This window comes from Salmo salar, chromosome ssa02, assembly GCF_905237065.1.
Source record: "Salmo salar chromosome ssa02, Ssal_v3.1, whole genome shotgun sequence".
Taxonomy (NCBI): domain Eukaryota; kingdom Metazoa; phylum Chordata; class Actinopteri; order Salmoniformes; family Salmonidae; genus Salmo; species Salmo salar.
The window spans coordinates 26,672,521-26,697,947 of record NC_059443.1 but is presented as its reverse complement, the minus strand read 5'-3'; the positions used below and the strand labels follow the sequence as shown (position 1 = coordinate 26,697,947).

At 42.6% G+C, this 25,427-nt stretch overlaps 1 protein-coding gene across 5 annotated transcripts in view; it reads right to left on the bottom strand.

The window, feature by feature from the left end:
- The window catches only part of LOC106578455 (dual specificity tyrosine-phosphorylation-regulated kinase 1B), a 70,410-nt gene that overhangs the window by 12,095 nt on the left and 32,888 nt on the right, over positions 1 to 25,427 (bottom strand). For 2 of the 5 annotated variants that reach the window (XM_014157274.2, XM_014157278.2), the window contains exons 1-2: positions 14,817 to 15,444; positions 1,469 to 1,614 (exon numbers count right to left, since the gene is read on the bottom strand). In XM_014157274.2, coding sequence (XP_014012749.2) covers positions 1,469 to 1,614; positions 14,817 to 14,961 — 291 coding nt within the window. In that variant the 5' untranslated portion in view covers positions 14,962 to 15,444. Of the gene's footprint in view, positions 1 to 1,468; positions 1,615 to 14,816; positions 15,447 to 25,427 lie in introns of those variants that run through there. The other 3 variants (XM_014157267.2, XM_014157286.2, XM_014157296.2) reach the window with 3 other exon arrangements.

Below are 25,427 nucleotides of genomic sequence, written 5' to 3'. Positions count from 1 at the left end.
CACAGAACAGTCTATCAGTGATGGTGGTTGTATTTGCTTGTCAATAGAGTACAGTACCAGTCAAAAGTTTGGACATACCAACTCATTCAAGGGTTTTTCTTTATTTTTACTATTTTCTACATTGTAGAATAATAGTGAAGACATCCAAACTATGAAATAACACATATGGAATCACATAGTAACCAAAAAAAGTGTTAAACAAATCAAAATATATTTTATTTTTGAGATTCCTCAAAGTAGCCTCCCTTTGCCTTGATGACAGCTTTGCACACTCTTGGCATTCTCTCAACCAGCTTCATGAGGTATTCACCTGGAATGCATTTCAATGAACAGGTGTACCTTGTTAAAAGTTAATTTGTGGAATTTCTTTCCTTCATTATGCGTTTGAGCCAATCAGTTGTGTTGTGACAAGGTAGGGGCGGTATACAGAAGATAGCCCTATTTGGTAAAAGACCAAGACCATATTATGGCAAGAACAGCTCAAATAAGCAAAGAGAAACGACAGTCCATCATTACTTTAAGACATGAAGGTCAAATATGGTCTGATGAGTCTGCTGGTAACACTGTTGATGATTTATTTAGAATTCAAGGCACCATTAACCCGCATGTCTACCACAGCATTCTGCAGCGATACGCCATCCCATCTGGTTTGCGCTTAGTGGGACTATCATTTGCTTTTCAACAGGACAATGACCCAAAACACACCTCCTGGCTGTGTAAGGGCTATTTGACCAAGAAGGAGAGTGATGGAGTGCTGCATCAGATGACCTGGCCTCCACAATCATCCAACCTCAACCCAATTGAAATGATTTGGGATGAGTTGGACCGCAGAGTGAAGGAAATGCAGCCAACAAGTGCTCAGCATATGTGAGAACTCCTTCAAGACTGTTGGAAAAGCATTCCTCATGAAGCTGGTTGAGAGAATGAATGCTAAGAGTGTGCAAAGCGGTCATTAAAGCAAAGGGTGGCTACTTTGAAGAATCTCAAACATATTTTGATTTGTTTAACACATTTTTGGTTACTACATGATTCTATATGTGTTATTTCATAGTTTGATGTTTTCACTATTGTTCTACAATGTTGAAAATAGTAAAAATAAAGAAAAACCTTTGAATGAGTGTGGGTCCAAACTTTTGACTGGTACGGTACGTGATGCTGACGTGTTTGAGGTTGTGGATGTATATTACAATCCAACAGGTAGGTAGCCTCTCATTATGTCCATTCAGTATGTGATGCTAATACCTACGTGCACGTGATGAGTTGTGGGTGTGTATAGCGTCAGTATAAGGGTGTATGTGAATAGCGTCAGGTTGTGTGTGTGTGTATAGCGTCAGTATAAGGGTGTATGTGAATAGCGTCAGGTTGTGTGTGTGTGTATAGCGTCAGTATAAGGTCAGTTCCTAAACAGAGTATTATTCTAAACAGAGCATTAGAGCAGTGTCCTGTGAGGGCGTTAGCCGCTGGGTACCTGCTGCTGTTCAGCCATGGAGTGGATGTTGCTGAAGGAGGGGTGGCTGTGCTGGCTCGACATGGTTGGCTCAGCGGGGGAGAAGCCCAAGGCGGCAGGCTGGCAGAGGGTAGAGGAGGGGGGCTTGCATCCTGAGCTGCTTCCACCTTCGCAGGATAGACGGAGAGATGGAGGGAAGGGGGAGAAAGGACGAGAGAGAGGGAGAGGTTTATAGAAAAAAATACATCGACATGAAGCTTCCTAACTCATCATACATACACTGGCACTGCCGTGGGTGTGGGCACGAGCACTGCACTGCAGAGGAAAAGCACACATGTGCTCTCTCACACACCCTTCTTGGCTGTTCTTTGAAGTCACACACATACACCCTATCAAGGATGTAGAGCAAGAGGGTGGGGTGGCTACTTAGTAGGGTACCACTCCACAGGGCCATTTAGCTCCCTGCCAGAAAGACCACACAAATAATGGTGGAGTGAAATATCTCTATGCAAGAGGGTGTCCTGTTTCAGCAGAATCAGCATTAGCGCAGGTCAATCTGACAAAGCCGGTGTGTCTGTGAGTGAGAGTGTGCGTGACAGAGAGACAGATATAAGAGACCTTTGTGGAGGTCAGTAGTCCACATTATCACGCCTCAAAACCAGGAGGACATTTCCAAGCAGAACTTTCTCTCCAACTCCTGCTTTTATATGAAAAGACAAAAGGAGAGGTGGCTTCTCACAAGATATAGAAGATGGAACTTCAGCAACAAAAATGGTTTGGTTAATGTTGTGAGCACTAAAATCTTCTGATTCTATCAAGGTAGCTAGCAAAGATGGACAATGTGGGTTAGAGCTTCAATGGGACAAACCACTGTGTGACAAGACTGTTGCATCATCCTTCCCAAAAAATTACGAGTCACTGTTTAGTGTGCTGTTTTGCTTTGTCATTAAGTTCCACCAGACTTGTCTTTCTGTCAGAATCCCAGGTTCAACTTGACTGAGATTCTCTGCAGTCTTGAGACTTTGCTTTGCCTGCAGTTTGACTGCAGTCGAGCTAAAGTGGCTGGAACACAACAGGCTTGGTAAGATCAGTCCGGTGTGGTTTTGACAGCGCCGCACGCTCAAGCCTAATTTCCACCAATGCCAAGACACAGCAGTTTGGATCGCTGGCTCCTGGGTAAACCCTGGCCTCCACAGAATTTTGACCTCTCTCACTCACTTAGCTAGAGGGCGCTTGTACAAAAACATTCGCAAGTGGCTCAGCAAACCAGCCTGGAAACTCATTCCACTGGCATTAAACACATACGGAGTCAGACTACACTTTGACCTAGATGGTAGAATGTTTACGACAAGACGTTCATCCTGGTTGTTCTAGGTTAAAGTTTGAATAAAAGTTTAAGTTTAGACCAGGGTTTCCGTTAACCTGTAATAGATGGCTAAATAAAATTGGCGCCGGCCAAAACAATGCAAAATAATGATTTTTAGCCTATTCATTGATGGAAATACCAGTCGATGGGAAATACACTTGACTGGTCATGCTTATCGGTCTATAGGTTCATTTGCATAATTTAGTGGAATTAAATTGGCGCATATACAGTATATTCGTTATGTATCATATTTATCACACACCTACAGCGTACAGATACAGTGGAAAAATCTGTCAGACAGCGTCTCAAACAGAAAATGCATAGGAAACGAAAAGCAGGCTTCATCAGCGTGTCACACACCATTTTGCAATGAGCTGGAGAAAGTACGCATTTTGAAAACATATACTTAATTGTTTGAAACATGAACATTTTACTCCATATGAGGCATGTCTTACCTTGCCTCAAAGTAGCCTAGCCAAAACCAGACCATATTCGAGATAATTATTTCTAGCAACTTTTCTTTCATTGTTCAGTAGCCAAAGCGCAATACTAGTCATATTAGCAACCCGTGCTAGTTGTTGCACATTAGATCTCCCTCTTTCTACATTTCTAACAGATATTTCCATCTCTGTCACATGAAACCACTCGCATATGCAGTACGCTTTGCTAACGGTGTTTTCCCACGAACGGCATTATGGAACGAACATTCGCGCGTAGCCTACTACCTTGTGCGCATTGCTGGGCTTATAATGTGAACTAATATTTTATCAACATTTGAAGCTAAACGTTTTGATCGGTTGCATCAATCCTTTTCATGTAGCCTAGGCCTACTGGTTGTATGAATTTGGGATCTATCGTCCCACAACTGTCCCAGAGTCTGTTTGGAATAGGCTACTTCTTTCTCGACAAGCTGACCAATAGAACATGTAAACATTTCCACTATGGGGGATAGTAGATTGACATAGGCTAGTGATTTTACTGTTCATTACTCTTCTTGTTGGCTGAGGAAAAGTAAACGTGCAGTTATTCTAACATCTTCAAAGTGCACGTCAGAATTCAGTAAGATGGACCGCACATCGTTGTATCCTCAACTTGCATGTTCTGTTAATATGAATTACCATCATGTGAAATGCGATTTCTGTCATTCTGAGCACTCTGGGTGGACGCCCTAATCAGGTTATGCATCCAATGCATATGGGTCCGGTAAATCTCTCAAATGTCCGGTAAATTAAAAATGCTGCCGGTCAAATGTCAAAAGACAGGGAAATGATGTCCCTTAATTTATACAGTCTGTCCGTCCCCAACTCTGTTCTTCCCTCCAGATGTGAGGAAGATTAAACAGAGGACATGGGGCACCAATGACCTTACACTACTGAACAGTACCAACAGCATATCCTGTTCAATGGTTTGGTTACTTTTAGTGCAAACCCTTTCAACGCATCTTACAGTGCAATGTCCTAAATTGCTGATGAAAACCTTGACCACCGTGCTAGTGTCCTGCAAAACCAACAGATTAATTGCATGTCTCCGGTAAAGTGCAGAAAGAAGAATATGAAAAAAGGGGGTATATAAAATTGATGAGATATTTCACAGCCAATGCTTTTAAAGTGAGGAATAACGGGGGTGAAATTTATCAACGACACATTACAACTTGAAATAGCCCGCCGATCAATGGCCGTAGTTTAAACAAAGTGCAAAACAGCACGTCTGAGCACCATCAATCCTGAAGGGTGACTGCACGCATTCCCTCCTATGACAGGATGAGTCCCACCACTGGCATCAGGAGTGGGCTGAGAGGGAAGGAGGAAACATTACATACGCGACTCATCTCAAACTGCTTTCTGTCTCAGCACAGATACAGAGAGAAACACTCGGACACAAATATTTATAATATTTCTTATTGCTGTTGTTAAGAAGGAACTTGCAAGTAAGCACCTTATTGAACAATGTACGTCATGTGTATCCTGTACATTCGACTAATAAAACTTGAAACACACACACAGTATGTCTCCGGTACACTAATAATTCAATATTAAACTGATTAGGCGGATAATGCAATTGTCATGTAAACACCTTACTCTGCTCATCTTAAAACACCCGTTTTTCTGAGCAATCTTTTTAATTATTAGGACATGTGAACGCCGACATTCCAGCGGTGTCTTTGATTTGCGCATGTGTTAGCACCAGCAGAGCGAGCCTCCCTCTTTAGCCCAAGTGAAGTGTGTTTGGAAAAACATATATGCGTTTTAGAAGTCGTATTCGCATACAAACTTTGTCCAAACTCGAAATGGAATATGCTCGCTGGGGTAGAACATTTATTTCCAGGAAGCCTGATCTCAGATGTGTCCATGTAAACAGGACTATTATGGAAATCCTTCTTCTTGCAAAGCATGTAAACAGTTTAATCAAACTATTATATTAATCTGACTATCCACAATAATTGCATTATTGTGTGCATGTAACCGCACTCACACCAGACCTGTATCCAGAGCTTACAGTGTTACAGTTAATCAGCCTTTCAGATCAATACGACAATGTTCTACAGCAAAGACTGTTTAATAAATCTCCATCAGTATTGGCCATGCATTGTGAGAGGTTAACAATACAACACCGTTTAAATGGTCAAACTAAAGGACAGCTGCACCTGCAATGTTGTGGTTTCATGCTACTGTAATGACTGTAGATGCACTGGGATCAGAATTGCGAGAAAAACTGTAGAAAACCGGTCTAGAAAAAACAGAAGAGAAATTTCATAACGCACTGAAACTGCTGTTGTTATGAGAGGCCTTGTTCTGCCCTGGCCTCAGTTGGGAGGGATATGACGATAGTTATGAGGGCTATCTGCAGAGCACTGAGAAATGTCACACTGTTCCTTTAAATGCTGAACTGAACACATTGAGAACTTCCTGAGTGTGACACCCCCTTCCTCTCTGGCTGCTCATTGGCTGCTAGTATCCAAGGGCTGGGCGGCGAGGTCTCTATAAATAAACCTGGTAGCTTGTGCTGTATCAGCAACCCTTCCCACAATGCCGCTCTCGCCCTCCCTCTATTTCGCTCTCCTCCAGTCTCTCTCACCCAGTCTCTCTCACCCAACCGGCCAAAGCACTCACACAAATGTTGTCTCTAATGGGGCTGGATATTAATAAAATATAGTAGGTAAGGGCACACAGCCATCTATAGACAGACACACAGGTGTACTGCACAGGGTAGAATTCATCCTCACTTATTCAAGTGTCAAATCGGACTGGGTTAAATATATACAGACAGGGGTGTCTGAAGTAATCATTTGCACCAATTAACCGTGCATGGACCATGAGGTATCCCACCACACCTCTCTACAGCTGACCAAATACAGCTGCCAATCAGTGTGTCACCATAGCAACAGACCAGCCCACTATCTGTCTCTAAGGAACAGGAAGGAAATGGTGTGGGGGGGGGGGGGTGTAAGGCTAACAGCTGAACCCACCGTCCCTCCCCCCGCCCGTGTCGGCCCCTCTTATACCCTGTTAGGGTATCGGGAGTAGTGGTGCCACCAAGCCAAAGTTGGACACAGGGCAAAAGGCGGGGGGGATGATGGAAGGAAGGGATAGAGTGTAAAAAGCAAAAGGAAGCTTTTTGGCCTCCGGTTTCCCACTGTACAAGTCACTGGTGTCCATTACCCTCCCACTCATGCAACAACACTGTGGATGCCTGGCTGGTACACTGACATGCTAACAACACACATTAACACACTCGCCGCCACAACACGGGCAAGGAGGACCACCGTCATCTCTCCACTGTCCGGTCAGGATCTCCAAGCTCTCATACAGGCACAACTGACAGAGCCAGGTAACAGGCAGGTAACGCAGTAACGTTAGAGCTCCCTCTGTGAATGGTAAAATCACCTTGAACTTTGAAGACAGCAACTCAATGCTGCCAACAAGTTACTGTGTTTAGAACAACAGTAAATAGAAAACTTTCCCTTCTGTCACGCTGACGACAGCCAGACTACTTTCCTGACTGATCCTGTCCATTGTCAGTGGTCACAAGAGAAGGCACCACTGTCAATAGAAAGTTCCAAAAGCTAAATCTTCTTCTAGAACTGTCTCTGAGCTGACCTCATGCAGAGTGCAGACCCAGCGAGAGCGAGGGAGTGTGGCAGGGGAAGCTAAGCCCATGCCCTCGAGGTGCCCACTGTGTCTGGGCCAGGTCAGGTCACTGCGGACACTCATGCTCCTCTCTCCCGGAACAGCCGGCTCGCTGGCACTGAGGGACAGGCACAGCTGAGACACAAATACTGCGCACTCTGACACTGCGCTTTTCAGGCCCAGACTGTGAAAGAGGGGGTGTGAGAGCGAGGGAGAGATAGAATGTAATGTGTGTATGCAAGACTGGCTGCTTGTACATCATGAATATGACATTCCATCTGTCAAGTTCTATGTCATAATGTACCTGTGTGTCCCTCCACATGAAACCTCTAGTTGTCTAGAATCTCAGTATGTCCCTCAGTGTAAAGGCTCTGGACCCTCACTGTACTGACCCTGACTATTAGCTACTTCTCAAAGGTCAAATGTCATACTCTTGCTTCCACATGCCGGGCAACAATCCAATCAGGACACAGCGGTAATGTCCGCTTCCAGCCTGCACAGCCCAACATGATTGGTGCATCAGATCATTGTCATGACATGACTGACTTGTACATCAGGTCATTGTCAATCACTGGACTGAAAATACAACCACCTTGGCTTCGGATACAATCCAACAGGATGAAGACAGGCCGGAGGGAAGTACCTAACATCATATGACCGATCACAGTAGTTTGATAGAGGAGGAAGTTCTGGGCATTCACTGAAGTGTGAGCCATCCTATGGAGTGAACTGACTGCCGATTAGGCTTATAAACTGAGTCCAGGTCAGGAAAAACTCCTTGTCCTCCTGGTGACAATCTCCACCTGCTAATGCCCAGACACCAGCTAAACCTCCTCATATCACTGGCCTGCTCACAGCGCCGGCTGGCGGGCAGCAACAGAGTGCTTTATTTATTTGAGAGCAGCCAATGCTCTTCCTCATTTCCTCTTGACCACCCACACACTGACTGTGCCTAACACATCTAGCAGCAAGGAGTGGAGCGGAGGGGGGAAGGGGGGCTAGTAGGATTCTCAGGAAGTGAAAGATGTCATCCCTGTGTCTGGCACTGTGAGTCAAAGTGGAGGAGGAAACAAGATTATTCATCAGAACAGGAGCAGGAGTGATGTCCCACCCCACACGCCCCAGTGATCCACAGAAACCTAAGTGTGTCCCTCGAGTGGAAGCGTCTGTGTTTGGGTGTAGCAGTGGGGGCCAGTTGAGAGGGAGGAGGGGTCCAACATGCAGCCACCCAAAAGGTCTCTGAAGACCAGCCACAGTGTCAAACAGAACACTACATAAAAGACAATGATAAATCCTCTACTGCTTCAAGTAACAGGTACATGACTCAAAAGTCCCCATGAGGTGTAATTTCTGTGTCATCAAACTAGAGTTTCCATGCCAGCTTCTCCTTACCTGGTCACCCCCTCGTACCGACCCCTCTACCCCAACACGCCCGCTATGCCCCCAATGAACTTTAGACAGTCAGCCCCCCAAAGCTGAGTCAGACTGAAAGCTATAAATAACAACCATCTGGGTCGACCTCTCTCATCAAACAGTGACACTGGTAAATTGAGCGCTCACACAGTACATACAAATATAACTAAATCCTCTCCCAAATGCAATGGGAAAGGAGGGCCGACGACAGCCCTGGTACAGGACGATTTGTGGCCGTGGTACTTTCTGGGCTCTGGCTCGACAACTTCTACAACAGAGAGAGAGAGAGCTGGTATGGATGAGGATGTGCTTAGTACCCAGCGTTTGATGTATTTTTTTAAATTATGTTTCTCTTCCTGCTGGCCAATCCAAATGCCCATCTTGTCAGCAACGACTGAAGCTAATCTGCTGCCTGAAACCCCTGCTGGCACAACAGGAGCTATCAAACACACACACGACGTTGTGCAAGCTTTCCCATGCCTCTCGGGTCAGGTGTTTGGCATCGTTGGCAAAAACTTAGCAACCTACAGCATCTAAACCACTCCCTTAACCAACAAGTTTCAAATGTGACCCAAAGGACCTTAGGTTCTCACCCCCCTTTGAGAAGGGCTTGTTCACATCTTAGGACGGCTGCAGGTTCTCCTCAGCTCTGGACTAACTCATTAGACTGACCAGCTCTAATCGATCTCAGAGTGACCAAGCTCCTTTGGTGGGCAGCCGCCTGGGCATGTCAGCTCCTGTAGAGGCAGCAGCTATCCACCTAGTCCTGCCTGCCAACAGGAGAGGTCAGTCTGATTCTTCAGGTGGAGGAAGCAGAGAGGGAAGTCACAACTTTTTTACTTATGAAAAAACAAGAGAAAGACAGAGAGGAGGAGAGAGTCAGAGAGAGAGCGAGAGAGGCAGGGGAGAGTTTGCTTGCTAAATGTTTTATGTGCTTTCCGTAATGGAAGTGGCTGTGTCAGCGTGGATACTGTGAGTGATGCGCAGCAGGGGAGAGGCTGGGGGGGAGGGGTGCAGAGTGGGGTGGGGGGGGGTTGTCTGCTAGGAGATGTGGGACGGCTGGGGCTGCAGGTACAGGCTACAAGCAAACTGAGCTCTGCTTCTGCTACACAATAACATGTTTTCCTTTCAAGCTTGCGTCATCAAAGGGGGTGTTGGGGAGGGGAGGTTGAGAGGAGGTCGAAGGGGTGGTAAACTAACACAATGTATAACTTAAAGTTCAACCAAATTGTTTGCACTCATGACTATTGCATTCAATTACATTTTCAGACAATTTAGAAGCAAATACTTCATGAATGTATTGTATTGTTACAAATCAACCTGCAAGGTTGCTAGCCAACTAGCCTGCTAAGGTTAGCCCTACCAGGCTGCTAACGTTATCTAGAGCACGAGTCAGACAGTTGCTATTAACAACTAGCTTATTGCTACATTAAAGTAAACCAAAGTTTTATAAACACATAACGCCATCTAACCAGTTATCAAAGAATGTTAGCTATTTGCAGTTATCTTATCCAGTAAGCTAACTAGACAGCTAACGTTAGAGAACATGCCGAAAAGTTGACAAAAACAAAAAGGAGAACAGACAAGCCCACTGCACGAAGGCACTAGAGCCTGCCGTGTCCATTGCCCTACATGCCCCATCTACTTCTTGTTTACATCATACTTCCTGTGATTGGTGGATTGTAGGTCACCACCGCCAACACATGGTCTGGAATTGAATTAAATACTAGCATGGCTACTGGCTAACATTAGCCAGCTTAAGATAGCTGCTGAGCAAGCATACAAACTCAGTAGCACAGCATAGATCCTCCAAATTACTGAGAAATAGTGCATTCTGGGTAGTTTAGAAGCTATCCAGGAATAAGGTAATAAATACGTAATAACCCAAAAACATAACTATGTTTGTACTTGTAGGTAACCATGACTCCAACTAAGTTACTATGTCTTTGACCACACTGTGTTACATTGGTGAGTAAAAACTCATGCTTCCTACCCTTTAACGTTTTTAACTAGTGTGAAGCGAAGGGGTGAAGACTAAAGGGCCATTTTGACAGACTTGGGAGCGTTGCAGAGAGGTCCCCCCTAACCCTGTATACCAGCTCCTCCCAGCTAAGCTACAACAAGGATACTCAATCCAGACTGATTTATTGGATGGTGCATTTGTTTACCTCCACATGACACCAACTTTCACATGAATCACATTCCACAGAGGGGGACAATCTCAAGGGACAGCAGCTTATAGAGCACCACTCCACCACCACCACCTCTACACCAGAGGAGGCTGGTGGGAGGAGCTATAGGAGGACAGGCTCATTGTAACAGGCACCTGCCACTAACTGTAACCACACCAAACACAACACAGTCCAACAGGCAATACAGTCTGGGGATCTTGTTAAAAACACAGCAATCAAGAGCATTGATTGCATCACTTCAGTCACATTCTTGGAGGGGGGAATGAATGATAACTTCAGTATCTTGTTTACTGGAAAGTCAGAAGGATAAACATGACTCAACCACAGTAAGCAAGGGGACGAGACGTTTCACCTTTAGACCATAAATTAGTGCAGGAAACAAACAAGATGAAGGGAGGGGAGGAGCAAAGGGCAGCGGTGGGGACGTGGTGTTTGTGTGACTGCTTCAGATACCGCTGCTTTCAGTCTCACAGTCCAAACTCCACTAACAGAGGGCCTAACCTGAGATTTGTTCTCTTTCCCCAGCTCTGATATGGCCCTCGTCTTCTCCCTCTTGTTCTTCTACTTCAGGAAAAGAAGCTCCCACCATGCCTTTACCTTTGGCCTAACTATTATCATATCTTCAACATTTCCAGACAGAAAATAAATGAACCAGACAGAAAGTCACACTCTTTCTCAAGCATGTTACATTTCTCTCCAGCATCTTTCAGACAGTTAAATCAAATGTTATTTGTCACATACTTTGTAAACAACAGGTGTAGACTAACAGTGAAATGCTTACCCAGTTACTCAGGGCCCTAAAACTAAGTCAGTAACCTACACACGGCCGCTCCGCCCGCACCACACTGTGAGGACAGAAATAGGCAGCAGAGAACGAGTCAGTTGGATACTCAGATAAAAATAACTTAAATTAAAGGGGGATATAGCTGTAAAGTCACTCAGATATGAGGGTATAAAGACTGCACTTCCCACTCATGTCTCACAGAGTCTGATACCTCTTAAAGTCCAGAGAGGAGCTTCGAGTTACAATTGACAACTACAGCTGTGTGTTGATTTACAATTAGCCTGCTAAATCGCTGTTACTAGGAAGTGATAATGGCAACATTAAAAAGTTATGCACTCAACTGTAAACGTGGACTCGAAGTGTCACCATCTCCCTACCCCCCTCCAATAGAGATAGCAATATGAGGAGTGAGGTCTGGCCAGTGAGAAATAGTTATGGTTGAGGGGAGGCGGGGCGACTAAATAACTTTCCAACTGCCAAAATGTTCTGGCCACCAACTTAGATAATCACCAAGTCAAGTTATTTCAGTGCATGATAAGTTTTATTTCTGATCAAGCAGAAACCTTGTTTAATATCTACTAGACTTCTACCAACCAGCTTCTAAATGTCAATGTAACCCCCAGACACTGTGCCCACTTCAGTGGCGGCTCACTGTCATGAAAGGGAGTCTCTCAGCAGGAGGATGGGACGACAGGCCAGCGAGGGACACAGACAGCCCTTTCCTGAGCCAAGCTGCAATCCAATTTAAGGCTTATGGGGGCGAATCTGCATTAAACTACTGTACACTAAGCAGTCTACAAGGTGAATCCCGTCAGCTATTCAACAAGTGTCCTCCTCGTGCTTCACTTTTCAACCCAACCTTTATCCTGGCCTCTCAGCCGCATGCCGATAACTCGCTTAAGTTTTATGGGAAACTCCTGAGATAAACGGCACCATGGAAAGCTGTGACCTTAAAATAAGTGCTACAATGTAAAGCATCAAGGGCACATCCATGGACAAAGTGCATGACTGACTGTGATTGACTGTCTGACCAATGGCGGTGTCAGTGCCTTCCTGCTACCATGCTGGGATCAGTGGGGGGGGGGCTGGTGTGGTCGTCCTCGTAGAAGCTTTAGATTGCTTGTTTGAAAACGTTCTTAAAAATGGGCCAATTAAGTAATTTATATCTAAAGAGCATTAAGTGGATAAACGATTGACGGATAATTGAATTCCCTTCTTGAGCCAATGCCGGAACTAGGCAAGAATGGGAAAACATTCCACAAATAAATAATAAAATTAAAGTATAAACAGAAGAGCATTACAAAAACTGGAAAATTGTCTCCCTAACTCAGTATTCATTCATGCCTTCATCTACCCCACCCCAACTCTCCCTCCACTTCCACATTTATTCTTCCGTCCATTGAATAGGCATCACCATCTCCACAAGCTGCTTCCTGTACTAACACAGACCTGGCTGTTCACTGCCTGAATGTCACCACACTAAGGTATCTTTGTCATTAATAAAACAGGCTACATCCTCTGTAATAACACAATAATAAGCCTGGTGTTCAAAAGTAGTTCAAACCCCTGTAGGTCCAGGTGTTGCTTTTGATTGACCTGTATTGATCCAGCAGGTCCAGACAGTGAGAATCTACAACAGTCAGATACTGTGAAACGTGACAGAACATAAGATGTGCAATTCCCCAGGGGCAGGGATTCCGTGAAGCACTTGACTTATACAGCAACAACATAAATCTGTCATGCTACTCGTAAAATAAACTGTGAATTGCCCAAATGTCAAATATTATGTAACCCTGTGAAACTTTAAGGGAATCTCCACAACAGAGGTGATACAAACGTAACCTGAGAATGAAAAAGAATATGCATCAGGCCCCTAGAAAAGGATAGGACACATGGAGGTGGAGGGGCCCCATTACAGGCTATGAGGTTTAACACTCAGATCAATAAAGTTGTTTTGCAACCTCACACACACACACACACACACACACACACACACACACACACACACACACACACACACACACACACACACACACACACACAGTGGAACTCCCAGCTTCGCTAGGATTTCCCAGCTGCCTGGCTGTCATGGTAAAACACGCTGAAGTGTGAACCACATGACTCTTACAAGTAGAGCACAGCTGTGCAGAACATAAAAGGCATGTGTCCATCCATGGAAACACTGGGACCAAAAGATCAATGGACTGCAGTAGTAACACCTGGGCAACAGTAACCTTGAAAGGGAATGAATTTATTCCCAGAATTGTTTGAACAAGTGGCTGGAGACAATTGTGGGAAAGGAGAAGGGGAAGGGGGTTGGGGTCTCCTAGGTGGAACTCCTCTAGGTGGGGTTTGCTTGAGTTTTTGTGATGAGCATTTCTGGGAATCCCCGGCCCTATTAAAATAAACCTAAAACAACTTCAAATTATAAACTTTTATGCTCTAGCACAGCTATTGTTGAGATAGATGTTAAAAAATGGTTTTATCCAACCTGAGTTAAGAAAATGAAGTCAGAACAATATGAACAGGTTGATTCTGTAATTACATCATTGTTATGCCAGTAACAAAACATTACAATATTTGTATTAGTTCCATTCTACTACATTAAAACATGTGTATGCTTTTCCACCGAAGTGCTCTACAACAATGATGAAAACTGTACTTGATGCATCCATGAGAACAGTAGTAGGCCACCGACCAATGGAGCTCTGCAGCTTCAAGTTTAATCCTCCGACTCTTATGGAAAGAATGGATAGGTCTTTCCCCGATTCTCTCGCCCTCCTCTCATTACGTCATCAGTATAATGCTTGCTTCTTTTTAGTTTTTTTACAATGGCACACAGTTTTGTGATTGTTCATGACTTTGAGGAGGATGATAAGCGCCACAGTGTTATCAACACCACAGATCGCAGAAACTATGCATGAACAACACTCAAGTGAGAACTACGCAAAAACAACGCTCAAGTCAAAACTATGCATAAACAATCCTCAAGTCAGAGACCACAAACTGCTTCAGCTCACAACACCGAACATTTACAAGCATTGAACCAACCAAGAGAAACCAGGAAGTTGGTGCCATAGACAAACACATCTTGATCCAACTCATGCTATAATGAACATCGGTCTTATCAGTTTGTGTCATACAGGATGAACATGTAAGGATACACAATACTCATATCTCAACTAAGAGCATTGAGGATATCACATGCTACAAAAGTTTCATGACATCATCCCACAGAGGTGGTGAACCTTTTGGAAGAGAGGAGGGGGTCTCACAGAGAACTACACAGGTGATGCAATAACAACATACTTTACCACTTATAATTCCACACTCATTATTCAAGTATGACAAATAACTATCTTTGCTTAGATTGATCCACTAAAAGTTAACAACACATGTGCTTAGTGAGAGAGTGAGTGAGTGTGTGTCTGTTTGTTCAACTGTGAGTGTGTATACTCATTCACAAACCAACAATATTGGTACTAACTTTTTGTCGGTTTCCGGAGTAGGTGTGACTGAGTTGGTAAGTAGCGATTTTGCTCTGGGTTGTTGATCCAGGATTCGGTCGGCAGATTTGCGACCATTCTGTTAGAAGGCTGCGACTTCTCCTCCACTGACGAAGTGATCACCATCTGAAACTCTTGTGTGTTGGGCTGCTGTATCCCAGAAATCAAGTCAAAGTTTATAATTTGGGGATTCCAAAAATTACTTTGGAAAACTATGAGGATGCATCAAGTGTAGAGTGAAGGGGTAATCCTCGCCTCAGAAATCTTCAGAAATCTCTGCAATCCAGCAATATACATCCAACAACAATAAAACTCAGGTTTGAACCGGAAAGGCAGGTATGTAAGGGTTTCACACAAAAATATTTCTTTGTCAACAATTCAATCCTGAAGTGGTGGAGACATTAGGAACCAACGAAACTAAAAAGGCACCATTAACTTGTTTCCAAAAAAGTTTCACGTCGTCTTTCCTCGGTATTCTTTATTACTATGTTTCTCTAAGGCAATGAACTGGGTTTCAGGCAACAATGCTTATTTATTTCTGACGTAAAAATATAATATAATTATTTAAACTACATATTCTTATATAATTCATAGCTATTTCTTATTTAATATATATATATATATATAGTATATATATATATATATATATATATATATATACTTCTCTGTGTATATGGGGAAGAAAATATTTGGTTACTCAAGTTTGCTTCTTATAAGTGCAGTTTCTCATGCATTGTTCCTTGTTTTCCGTGCTGAAAAATAAGTTTAATTCCAGTCAAAGATACAAAGACGATACAGTCAGAAAGTAGAACAGGGTGAGATGTATATCTGGGAGCTTGACTGAGACAGGACCCCCACTCGGATTTCCAGTTTTGATAATTCAGCAGCTGACAATGGAACCAGAGCTAAAGCTGGAAGTGTTGGTGGGCTGAGGGTGGGGGTCTCAATTTCCAACTACCACCATTTACCCCATCACTCTAAAAATAGCCTTTGCCTCTTAGATTCCGTGTAAGTATCCTATTGTGAACTAATCAGTCAAAAAATAAGCAGGTGAAAGCAATCCAAAACATCTGTGCTGTTTTCTTTCCCAGACTTCAACCTCGTGGTTTAATCCAGTGACACAAAAGGTACAGTTCAGAGAGATAAATCATCCACAGTAAAAGCTTTTTGTCTTTGTCTCTTCCACCAGATGCACAAACATGAAAATCTTCCCTTCCCCCTTGAACGGAACTAGCGAAGTCCGCAGTTAACTGGTGACCTTAAGCGCTGCCAGGTCGAAAGGGTGGGAGGAGAGGGACACGGAACTAAAAACGCGAGTGACAACAACCTTTAGCTTGTGAAAAATGTTATCTGTGCAGGAAGAAGAAATAAACACGTGCATGCAAAAATAAATATGACAAAGCAAAGTGCTCATGTGCAAGTAAGTGTATTCCAAGGCACAACAAAAGTAAAACCGTTTTCAGTGTCAGTTTCTTGCTCTCTATTCCAAAGTCTCTGATCTAGGGAGAGTCAATGCGCCTCTCTTGATGATAAAAAAAGGTGAATATTAAATTTTGATTTGATGTGGCAGAGACGCGTCCTCATACGCAGCAACAATGTATCCTTCTCTCTCGCCAGTTCACTTGGGTGGCAAAGGCTGTTTGTTAACTACAGAATGTAAAATACTTGAATATAATATTTATAGCAATAGATCCGGTCCGCACTCTCCCAGATAATATTTATATTTTAATTGACGTATCTCGTCTGACAAGACATTGACGACAGTACAATATTCCGGTTTTGGAGTCTGTTCGTCAGTTTTGATTCAAAAACTGTTGCGACTGCTCAACAAAAAATAAAGTGGGTTTCCGGAAGTGAGTCTTGATCCCCGCGAAAGTAAAATAAAAACGTGCCTTTAAAACAAAACCCAATACTCCGTAGATCCAAATGATCAAAAGCAATAGACTTTTCAACACTGTCACCTCCCTCTCACACTGTCTTCTACGCAGTCGTTCGCTGCCAGTCAGTTCGGAGCTTTTGTACGTGGCTCGATTCTCTCTCCTCACGCTCCTGTCGCCTTTGATACCTCCAGGTCAAACAATTAACTATATTTTCATTCAATCCTCTGATTTTTCTTGCAGGATATTCACCTCCGAGGTGGTGTTCTTCCCGGGTAGCATTAACTCATATTCACCCCTCTCCCGTTATTACTCCCTGTGCTGGCTACCCTTTCTGGCCGGCTCCGGATCCACACCCTGTGATGCGGATTGTTCCAACAGCTATTCGAGCGCAGGGGGGCTGTGGAGATACACTCCGATAGCAGCGGAGTTGACGCAGCTCCATGCACATTAATCTTTAAAACTCTTAAATTATCGGGGCTACCTAGAGTCACAGTACAGCAAGGAGACATTACGCATAGTTTTATTTCCCTGTTTATGTGAAATTACACGCGGGGTACTTGAAATATTGTAACACACACAGCTACATGATGTCAACCCTGAGACTTTTCGCATCCCCCCTTTTCGAGAGTAGTTGCGCCACCAAGTTGCTCCTCTCCATTTATAGTAACAGGCAGATATATATACACTTTACATATACATATATACATACATTATTTATATATATATATATATATATATATATATATATATATATATATATATATATACATACATATATACATACATACATACATACATACACACACACACACACACACACACACACACTATATATATACACACATACATACATACATACATACATACAATATACACACACACATACATACACACAAACATACATACACATTATATATATATATATATATATCGCACATATATATACACACATATACATACATACACACACATATACATACACACACATATACATACACACACACACATGTACATACACACACACACACACACACACACACACACTACATACATATATATATCACACATATACATACATACACACACATATACATACACATATATATACACACACACACACACACATACATACATACATACATACATACAGTGCATATATATATATCTGCCTGTTACTATAAATGGAGAGGAGCAACTTGGTGGCACAACTACTCTCAAAAGGGGGGGATGCGAAAAGTATCAGGGTTGACATCATGTAGCTGTGTGTGTTACAATATTTCGAGGCGGCAGGTAGCCTAGTGGTTAGAGCGTTGGGCCAGTAACCGAAAGGTTGCTAGATCAAATCTCAGAGTTGACAAGGTAATAATCTGTCGTTCTGCCCCTGTTCCGTCATTGGCCGTCATTGTAAATATGAATTTGTTCTTAACTGACTTGCCTAGTTAAATAAAGTTTAAATAACTGTGTGTAGATCTATAAATATACACACAGAGAGAGAGAGAGACAAGGACTACATTGATGGGGTGACACTGGGTGCACATGCCCAAATAAAAGCCCTTACCACTATTCACACAATATCTGAAAATGACAACCGCAACAATGTTCCTGAACGAGATACTAGTATACATGCTGTGGCAAAAACTTGCCAACTCATCTCAATCTATAACAAAATAATGAGTCCGATGGAGCATAAGGAAAATATACAAGTGAGTTATAACTAATTATTAAGGTATTGGATAAAGTCAAACAAGTTACTTTAGAATCAGTAATGTAATTAAGTAAAGCAAGCATTTTGTGACACTATATTTGAGTCAACTTGAAGCTCTAGCCTCTTTATGACTTTCTATCTTTCAGAAGTTTATTCGATGTCATGATTATGACAAAAGTTGCTTCCTGTACCTCAAGTTTATTCAAGAAATAATTACTAAGACAGCTATTTGTTTGCTGTCCTTCACCATGTCTAATTCTGCAAGCTTAATTTCGTTCTACCAGTCCTTGAGAATGATTTCACCTTTTCTGTGCTAAAGCACGCACACTGGCAAAACCCTTCCCCTTCTCTTATTGCTTTCCACCGCCACTACTCTCCGCTCTCCCTGACGCGCCTTCCCCGATCGTGAGCTCAACACTCCCCACCCCCAGTGTGCGCGTTCGCAGGCTCTGTTGCTATCCGACGCCACGGCAGCTCGAGCGTGATTGGTCAGACGACGTCCCTTCAGCTGCTTGAATTGGTCAACTTGGATATCTGGGCGGAGATAGAAAATGAGGCTGCCCTGTCCTCTTGCCTCCTCGTCGTCGCCAAACGCATCGCGGAGGCAAAAAGACGTGCCCGCTGAAACAGTTAAAGACCTCAGGTAGACAGTCAGGGGAATGGGGTAAGACCACTAGAAATGCGACCAAAGGTGTAGCACATGAAGTCATGCAAAAAAGGAAGCTATAACAGTTTCCTACAGAACAGTTTCCTATAGAAAAGTTCAAACAATACTTTAAACTTCCCATAAATTGCATGCATAACTGGATAGGGCACAAAAAAACACAAAACGAGAATATCTCATGCCAGCACAGGGACATCTGCCAGGTGACCGTTCACATCTAATTAAAATATTCTGTCCAGTACTTGCCTGCAAGTCACACAAACTAGGATAATGTAAGCAAAACAGGCAATAATTTAGAATATCTGAAAACACTGGCAATCTGATCAAACGGAGTTACTTTTTTGCAACATCAACAAAATATACTTTGTTTCTTCTTCAGATCAAACACAGGAAGAAAATAAACTATTTTAAACCCTTGTGACACCAATAAATGGCAATGGGGTAAATTATTATCTATATGACATAATAACAGACGACTTCAAAAATGTATATGTATCTCAATCCAGTAAAACACAAAGGGCAGGTTAAGTAATGTTGTGATAATTTAGCCTTGGTATTTTGAAAGCTCTGAAAATAATTCCCTGTGACATGTGGAACCGAAACAGCATTGTCTGTTCTCAAGGAGATTGAATGTTGTGAATCCCTGCGTGTTCATGTCGGGTATTCGTTTCCCTATTCTCCCCCAAAAGAACAGCAACTGGAGAGATGGGAGGGGATGTACAAAACGAGGTTAAGCATGCCGTCATTCATCCTCCACGGTAGCCAGTGAATGTGCATGTTCCCCCTTCAGAAAAACTTTAACTTCACTGCAGACAGCTACTGTCGTCATGCAAGGATTGGGATAGATTTCAGCACACAACTTTATCAAACTGCGAGCTGGAGATATTTGAAATAGCTATGCAGCACATGTCACTTCCATTAGAGAGCACTGTTGATGCAAAAACTAAACCCCAATTACAGGTTATAGGTTAGCGATGTTACTGAGGTGGTGGGTGACATGGGAAGGGGGATGTGGGTGCTCACACCCACAATAAATGTACAATTTGCATGCAGGACAAGGACATTAGAATGACTTTTGCAATAGCACCTGGGGTTGCTCTGCAGTTGCACTGTGTATGCATTTGCTATGTTCTGGGGGAAGACTGGCAATCTAAAAAGTCGCAGGGTATTGCTATATTTCTCAATTATGAATGTTCTCTAGACCACAAATTAGAATGTAAACAGTCACCAACAACAATTATTCAATGTGCTGAACATTTAAAAAACCTGTGTTACCAGAAACATACAAATGATGAGAAAAATAACAATAGGTAGCCTTAACAATACATTTAATATATATTAGAATAAATAACAATTATGTCCCCAAATGTATGTGTTAACTGCAAAACAATTTCATTCCAAAATGCCAGGGACTTTGACAGTCTGATCTGATCTGATCTGGAGACTGACACCATCCATCTTTGTTCCAAAATATGACACAACAAATATGAATAGCAACGTTATACTACACTTAGTTAAGCAATTAGCCAGCAAATTCAGTCCCCCTTTCTCCTTGGCGCCGAAGAGGCACAGTAAGGCACATACAGTCGAAACCGAACTGGTGCAGCCTCCTTGTGTCAATTAACACTATTTTGATTGTATACGCACAAATGTATAGATAAATGTGTACGTGTATTATGTGAGCTGATTCTCGGGAGGGAGTGTGACTCGGTTCCAATAAATCACGTTTGCAAAGCTCCCAGACACCCGAGATTAAAAACGCAAGGCGAAGACTCCGGGACTCACGTGCCTTGCAGCAAAATTCCACCCGGCAACTACACACTGTACCATGGTAACAGCCCTGCCATTGGTCCCGGGTGCGTTTTGAAATGACCAATGGGAGGGCCGGCAGCGGGTGATGCGTGTTGCTAGGTAAACATGATGCAGTGGGAAGATACGGTAGTCGAACTCTACAGAAGAAGCTACGAGCGCCAGAGGAACGGAGGGGTAACACAGCAGCGAATTACAATTACACTGCGGGGAGGTTGCCGGGGTTGCGTTTCGGCTCAGCTAAAGCTTGGGAAGATGTTTTATAAGGTGTGTGTATACTGTAGAACTAAATGTCCTTTAATTTCAGCGATATGTAGACCCAGAGACAAGCACTGATTTCACCCATCATAATCATTACTCATTCTCACCTAGCGCAGGGATGGCTGAAATCCTTACCAACAACGAATCAAATGCGTCTCTGCTGTATTTTCAACCTCCATATCTACAGGCAGAATATCCAAATATATATCATAGCTCTCATGGCCGACCAGTGAAATCCTAACAACTAAATAAGGTTACATGGCGCCAAGGTCTCCACCTTTTTAAAATAGGCACCAACCTTTTTACTAACCTTTGAAATGGAATAAAATTAACCAATAATACAATTTACTTTGTAAAAACATAGAAAATTATGCAACAGCAAGTGATGTAAAATGCTTGATTTATTAAAGTTATCTAGAACTTGCAGTATGTTACAGTTGTTACATCAAGCTGCAACTGCTAAAAGTAACACACTGACAAACAGTTTCAAATATCAAACTTTGACTTGAGTGAAACAAAGTAAATCCAAATATACATCTATGCCTCATCCTGTTACAACATGCCCCTCTGATCATCACAACAGCTCAAGGACCTCTGGGAGGAATGGGAAATGTGGCAGAATTCCTGTTCATGGCTAGAAGGGATCCAGCTTTTGTCAAATTAACATCAGATTTGACTTTTCATAACAGGTTAGGAGAATTAGGTTAAGATTAGGAAAAGGTTTAGGGTTAACTAAAATGCAAAAAAATATATACTTACATTAATTTGACAAAAGCTGGATCCTTTCTAGCCATGACCCATAATTCCACCCGGCAACTACAGGCATTTACAAAACAGACGCAAGGCATGTCATAGGTGATGAGCATGAGTTATGTTTCCCAGTGGGCTATATAGTGTACAGGAAAGGTTGGAGTTACATGTGACAAAAATGGCCCAATGTTGCTACTGCCATGAGAGTTCTGCCAAGAAACCCAAGAGCAGGCAGAGAGTCAAGTTGAACACTGAAAGAAGTTTGAGGCGCTTCCTCCATAAATAGGACCCGGGAGGTCCCTGCAAGGACAGGTGGTTCCCTGCAAGGACAGGTGTAGGAGTGTAGCAAAGGGGAGGCAAATACTCGGGCCATGCCGGGAATACTGGACAAACAGATTGAGCAATCTAGACAATATTAGTGTCATAAAGATATGACATTTTTTTACTTGCGAGTAACCATGCAGTTACAAATGAAATTCAATACAGAAAGAATTTCAGGAAGTCCAATAATCTCATCAAATCAAACTTTATTTGTCACATGCACCGAATACAACAAGTGTAGACTTTACCGTGAAATGCTTACTTACAAGCCCTTAACCAAGAAGAGTTAAGAAAATATTTACCAAATAGACTAAAAGTAAAAAAATAATTATAAAAAGTAACACAATAAGAATAACGAGGCTATATACAGGTGGTACCGTTACCGAGTCAAGTGTGCAGGGGTACAGGTTAGATGAGGTAATTTGTACATGTAAGTAGGGATGAAGTGACTATGCATAGATAATAAACAACGAGTAGCAGCAGTGTCGATATGGGGGGAGGGGGCAAATGTAAATAGTCCAGTGGCGATTTTATTAATTGTTCAGCAGTCTTGTGGCTTGGGGGTAGAAGCTGTTGAGGAGCCTTTTGGTCCTAGACTTGGTGCTCCTCTACCGCTTGCCGTGCAGTAGCAGAGAAAACAGTCTATAACTTGGGTGACTGGAGTTTGACAATTTTATGGGCTTTCCTCTGACACTGCCTATTATATAGGTCCTGGATGGCAGGAAGTTTGGCTCCAGTGATGTACTGGGCCGTACGCACTACCCTCTGTAGCGCCTTACGGTCAGATGCCGAGCATTTGCCATACCAGGCGGGGTATGTTATGTTTTTGTTATGTGATGCTTATAAATGATAACTGTTGAATAGAAAAGAGGAAATCACTTTTTGCATGATCACTTAAAAAAAAAGGAACATCTTTCTTGTCAAACATCTCCTTCAATGTCTGCTAATGACACCTAGAGGTCTCCATTCTCCTGTATGAAACTGCTGAACATGACTGAGGTATAAAATGTGTTCTGCTCAGAGTTACCATCAATTCCATGTCAAGTCTAATAAATTCAGGAAAGCATTCTACAACAAATTCAAATTTTTATCCCAATTTCATTAATAATACTTCTCTATAATTTTATTTTACGCTATTTTAATTCCGAAATTTATTTTGTTTTGCCAGAAACTGTTTTGCCAGAAACTTGTAACCTGTTCTCATGCAGGAGCAGTGTGCATTACTGTGTCTGTATTAAAGGGGGAGGGATAATGGCACAGAGAGAGGGCTTACGCAGCATCACTATGCACGTGTCTTTGCGCTTATGCCTGACCCTTTTCTGGAGAGAGACAGTAGAGAATCCCCACTGTTAATCCCTGATGAGGCTCCCCCTCCCCCCGCTCGACCTTTCACCTGAAAAGCACACATTCATTCCAGCACAGACAGACAGACAGGGCTAATCGCACATACCACCAAACTGTGTCACACAGAGACCCAAAAGCGTTAGACAGGATGCACATCTATTGTACCTAACACAATGTTGTCTCTGCATGCGTGTGGACATTTCCAATGTTGCACTATGTCATGGTTACCAATGCCAAGATTAAGGGTTATTTTTTTCTTAAGGGGTCAGGGAGAGTTTATGTTGAGATCAGGTTTCTGTTTGGGATATACCCATAAGAGGCAATGGCACAGTTCCAGTTGTGACAGTCTGTCTGTGTGCAAAAAAATACCCTCCTGCTCTTCCATTTAAATTAACAGCATACATTTCACATTCAAATACAGACAGAAAACCAAATATTTTTTAATCAACTGATGGTAGTAAGAGGAATTGGAACTGAGGCTTTGTGACAGCACCGGGCTGACCCTAGGACCAGGATAAACATCCAGAAGTAGATTAAGGGGTGTGATGCAGGCCAAACGTTGTGATAATTGAGGAGGGTCTGGTGGTCCCTCCTTTGCTGCCCCCAGTGGCCAACCTTATCTATTACAACAAACCACTTGCTGGGTACTGCCAGAGGAGGAAGAGTGATGTCTTTTCTGACTAGCACCAAGCAACTGCACTGTGTTATAGGGGAGCAACTGACTCCAGTGCAAAGTGCAATTAAATACTACATGGATGTTGCTAGGATCACATCACACAATGCTTTTTTAAATGTAGGGCAACATTTTTTAGATTCAGTGTCAAGTACAGAGAAACTCCTTTTTACCATCAGCTCCGGCTTCAATTTTAATTTATAACCCCTAAAATAGCTGCAGTTGATACTGTCAGGATGGATTTGGAGAGGGATAGGCAGGCAGACACATTTCACAGTCACCATTAACATTATTAGAAACGGCTCCGGCAGTATGACTTGCCAGAAGACCCATTACAAAATCTATTGGAAAACAGAACACATACCATCACAGCCAGGACTAGACCTTGCACCGACTATCTAACTGAAATAGCATAACAATAATTTGCAGATTTTCTGGAAGCAAGCTTTAGTTATTTTTAGCCCACAGTTTGGAGAATCAAATCTACCTTCTCTCCATCCTAGATTCGTTACAATATCTATGCATAATGATGAAGAAACAGTGACATAACATTGACTGAAATTAATCAATTGTAGCCTAAGTACCGGTCGTAGACACTGACTCAATTCTGATAGGGGAGTGAGGAGGACATTATATATTGTAGGCGGTGGTCTCTCCCAAAACCCCCAGCTGAACACCACACGATTAGTTGTTATCAATGAACAGCAGTGGAAGTTTTCTTTATATAAATGTAAACATCTGCCTTAAAGGAATACTGAGAGATTCTGGCATTATACCATTTTTATGTCTCTGTGTGCAATAAGAAGGAAGTTAGCATTAGTTTCGCAAGCCATTGCTAACTAGCATTAGCACAATTACCGGAAGTCAACAGGTACGGTAGCATTGCTACAAAAAAAAGTACAGGAAGGATGGACAGACAGACAAGGACAGCTGTAGCATCTATTCAAATGTCTAAACTGCGACATAAAAATAATAAGAAACTCAATTTTCCATCCAGCAAGCAACCGATCCAGTTTAAAGCTGCAATATACAACTTTTTGGGTAACCTGACTAAATTGACATAGAAATTGTGCTTGTTTAATTATTTGTTACTTACATTTATTTTTTATTTATTTTTTTACTTATCTATTTTTTTACTTTTTCTTCTTAACTTCTTAAAGCATTGTTGGTTAATAAGGGCTTGTA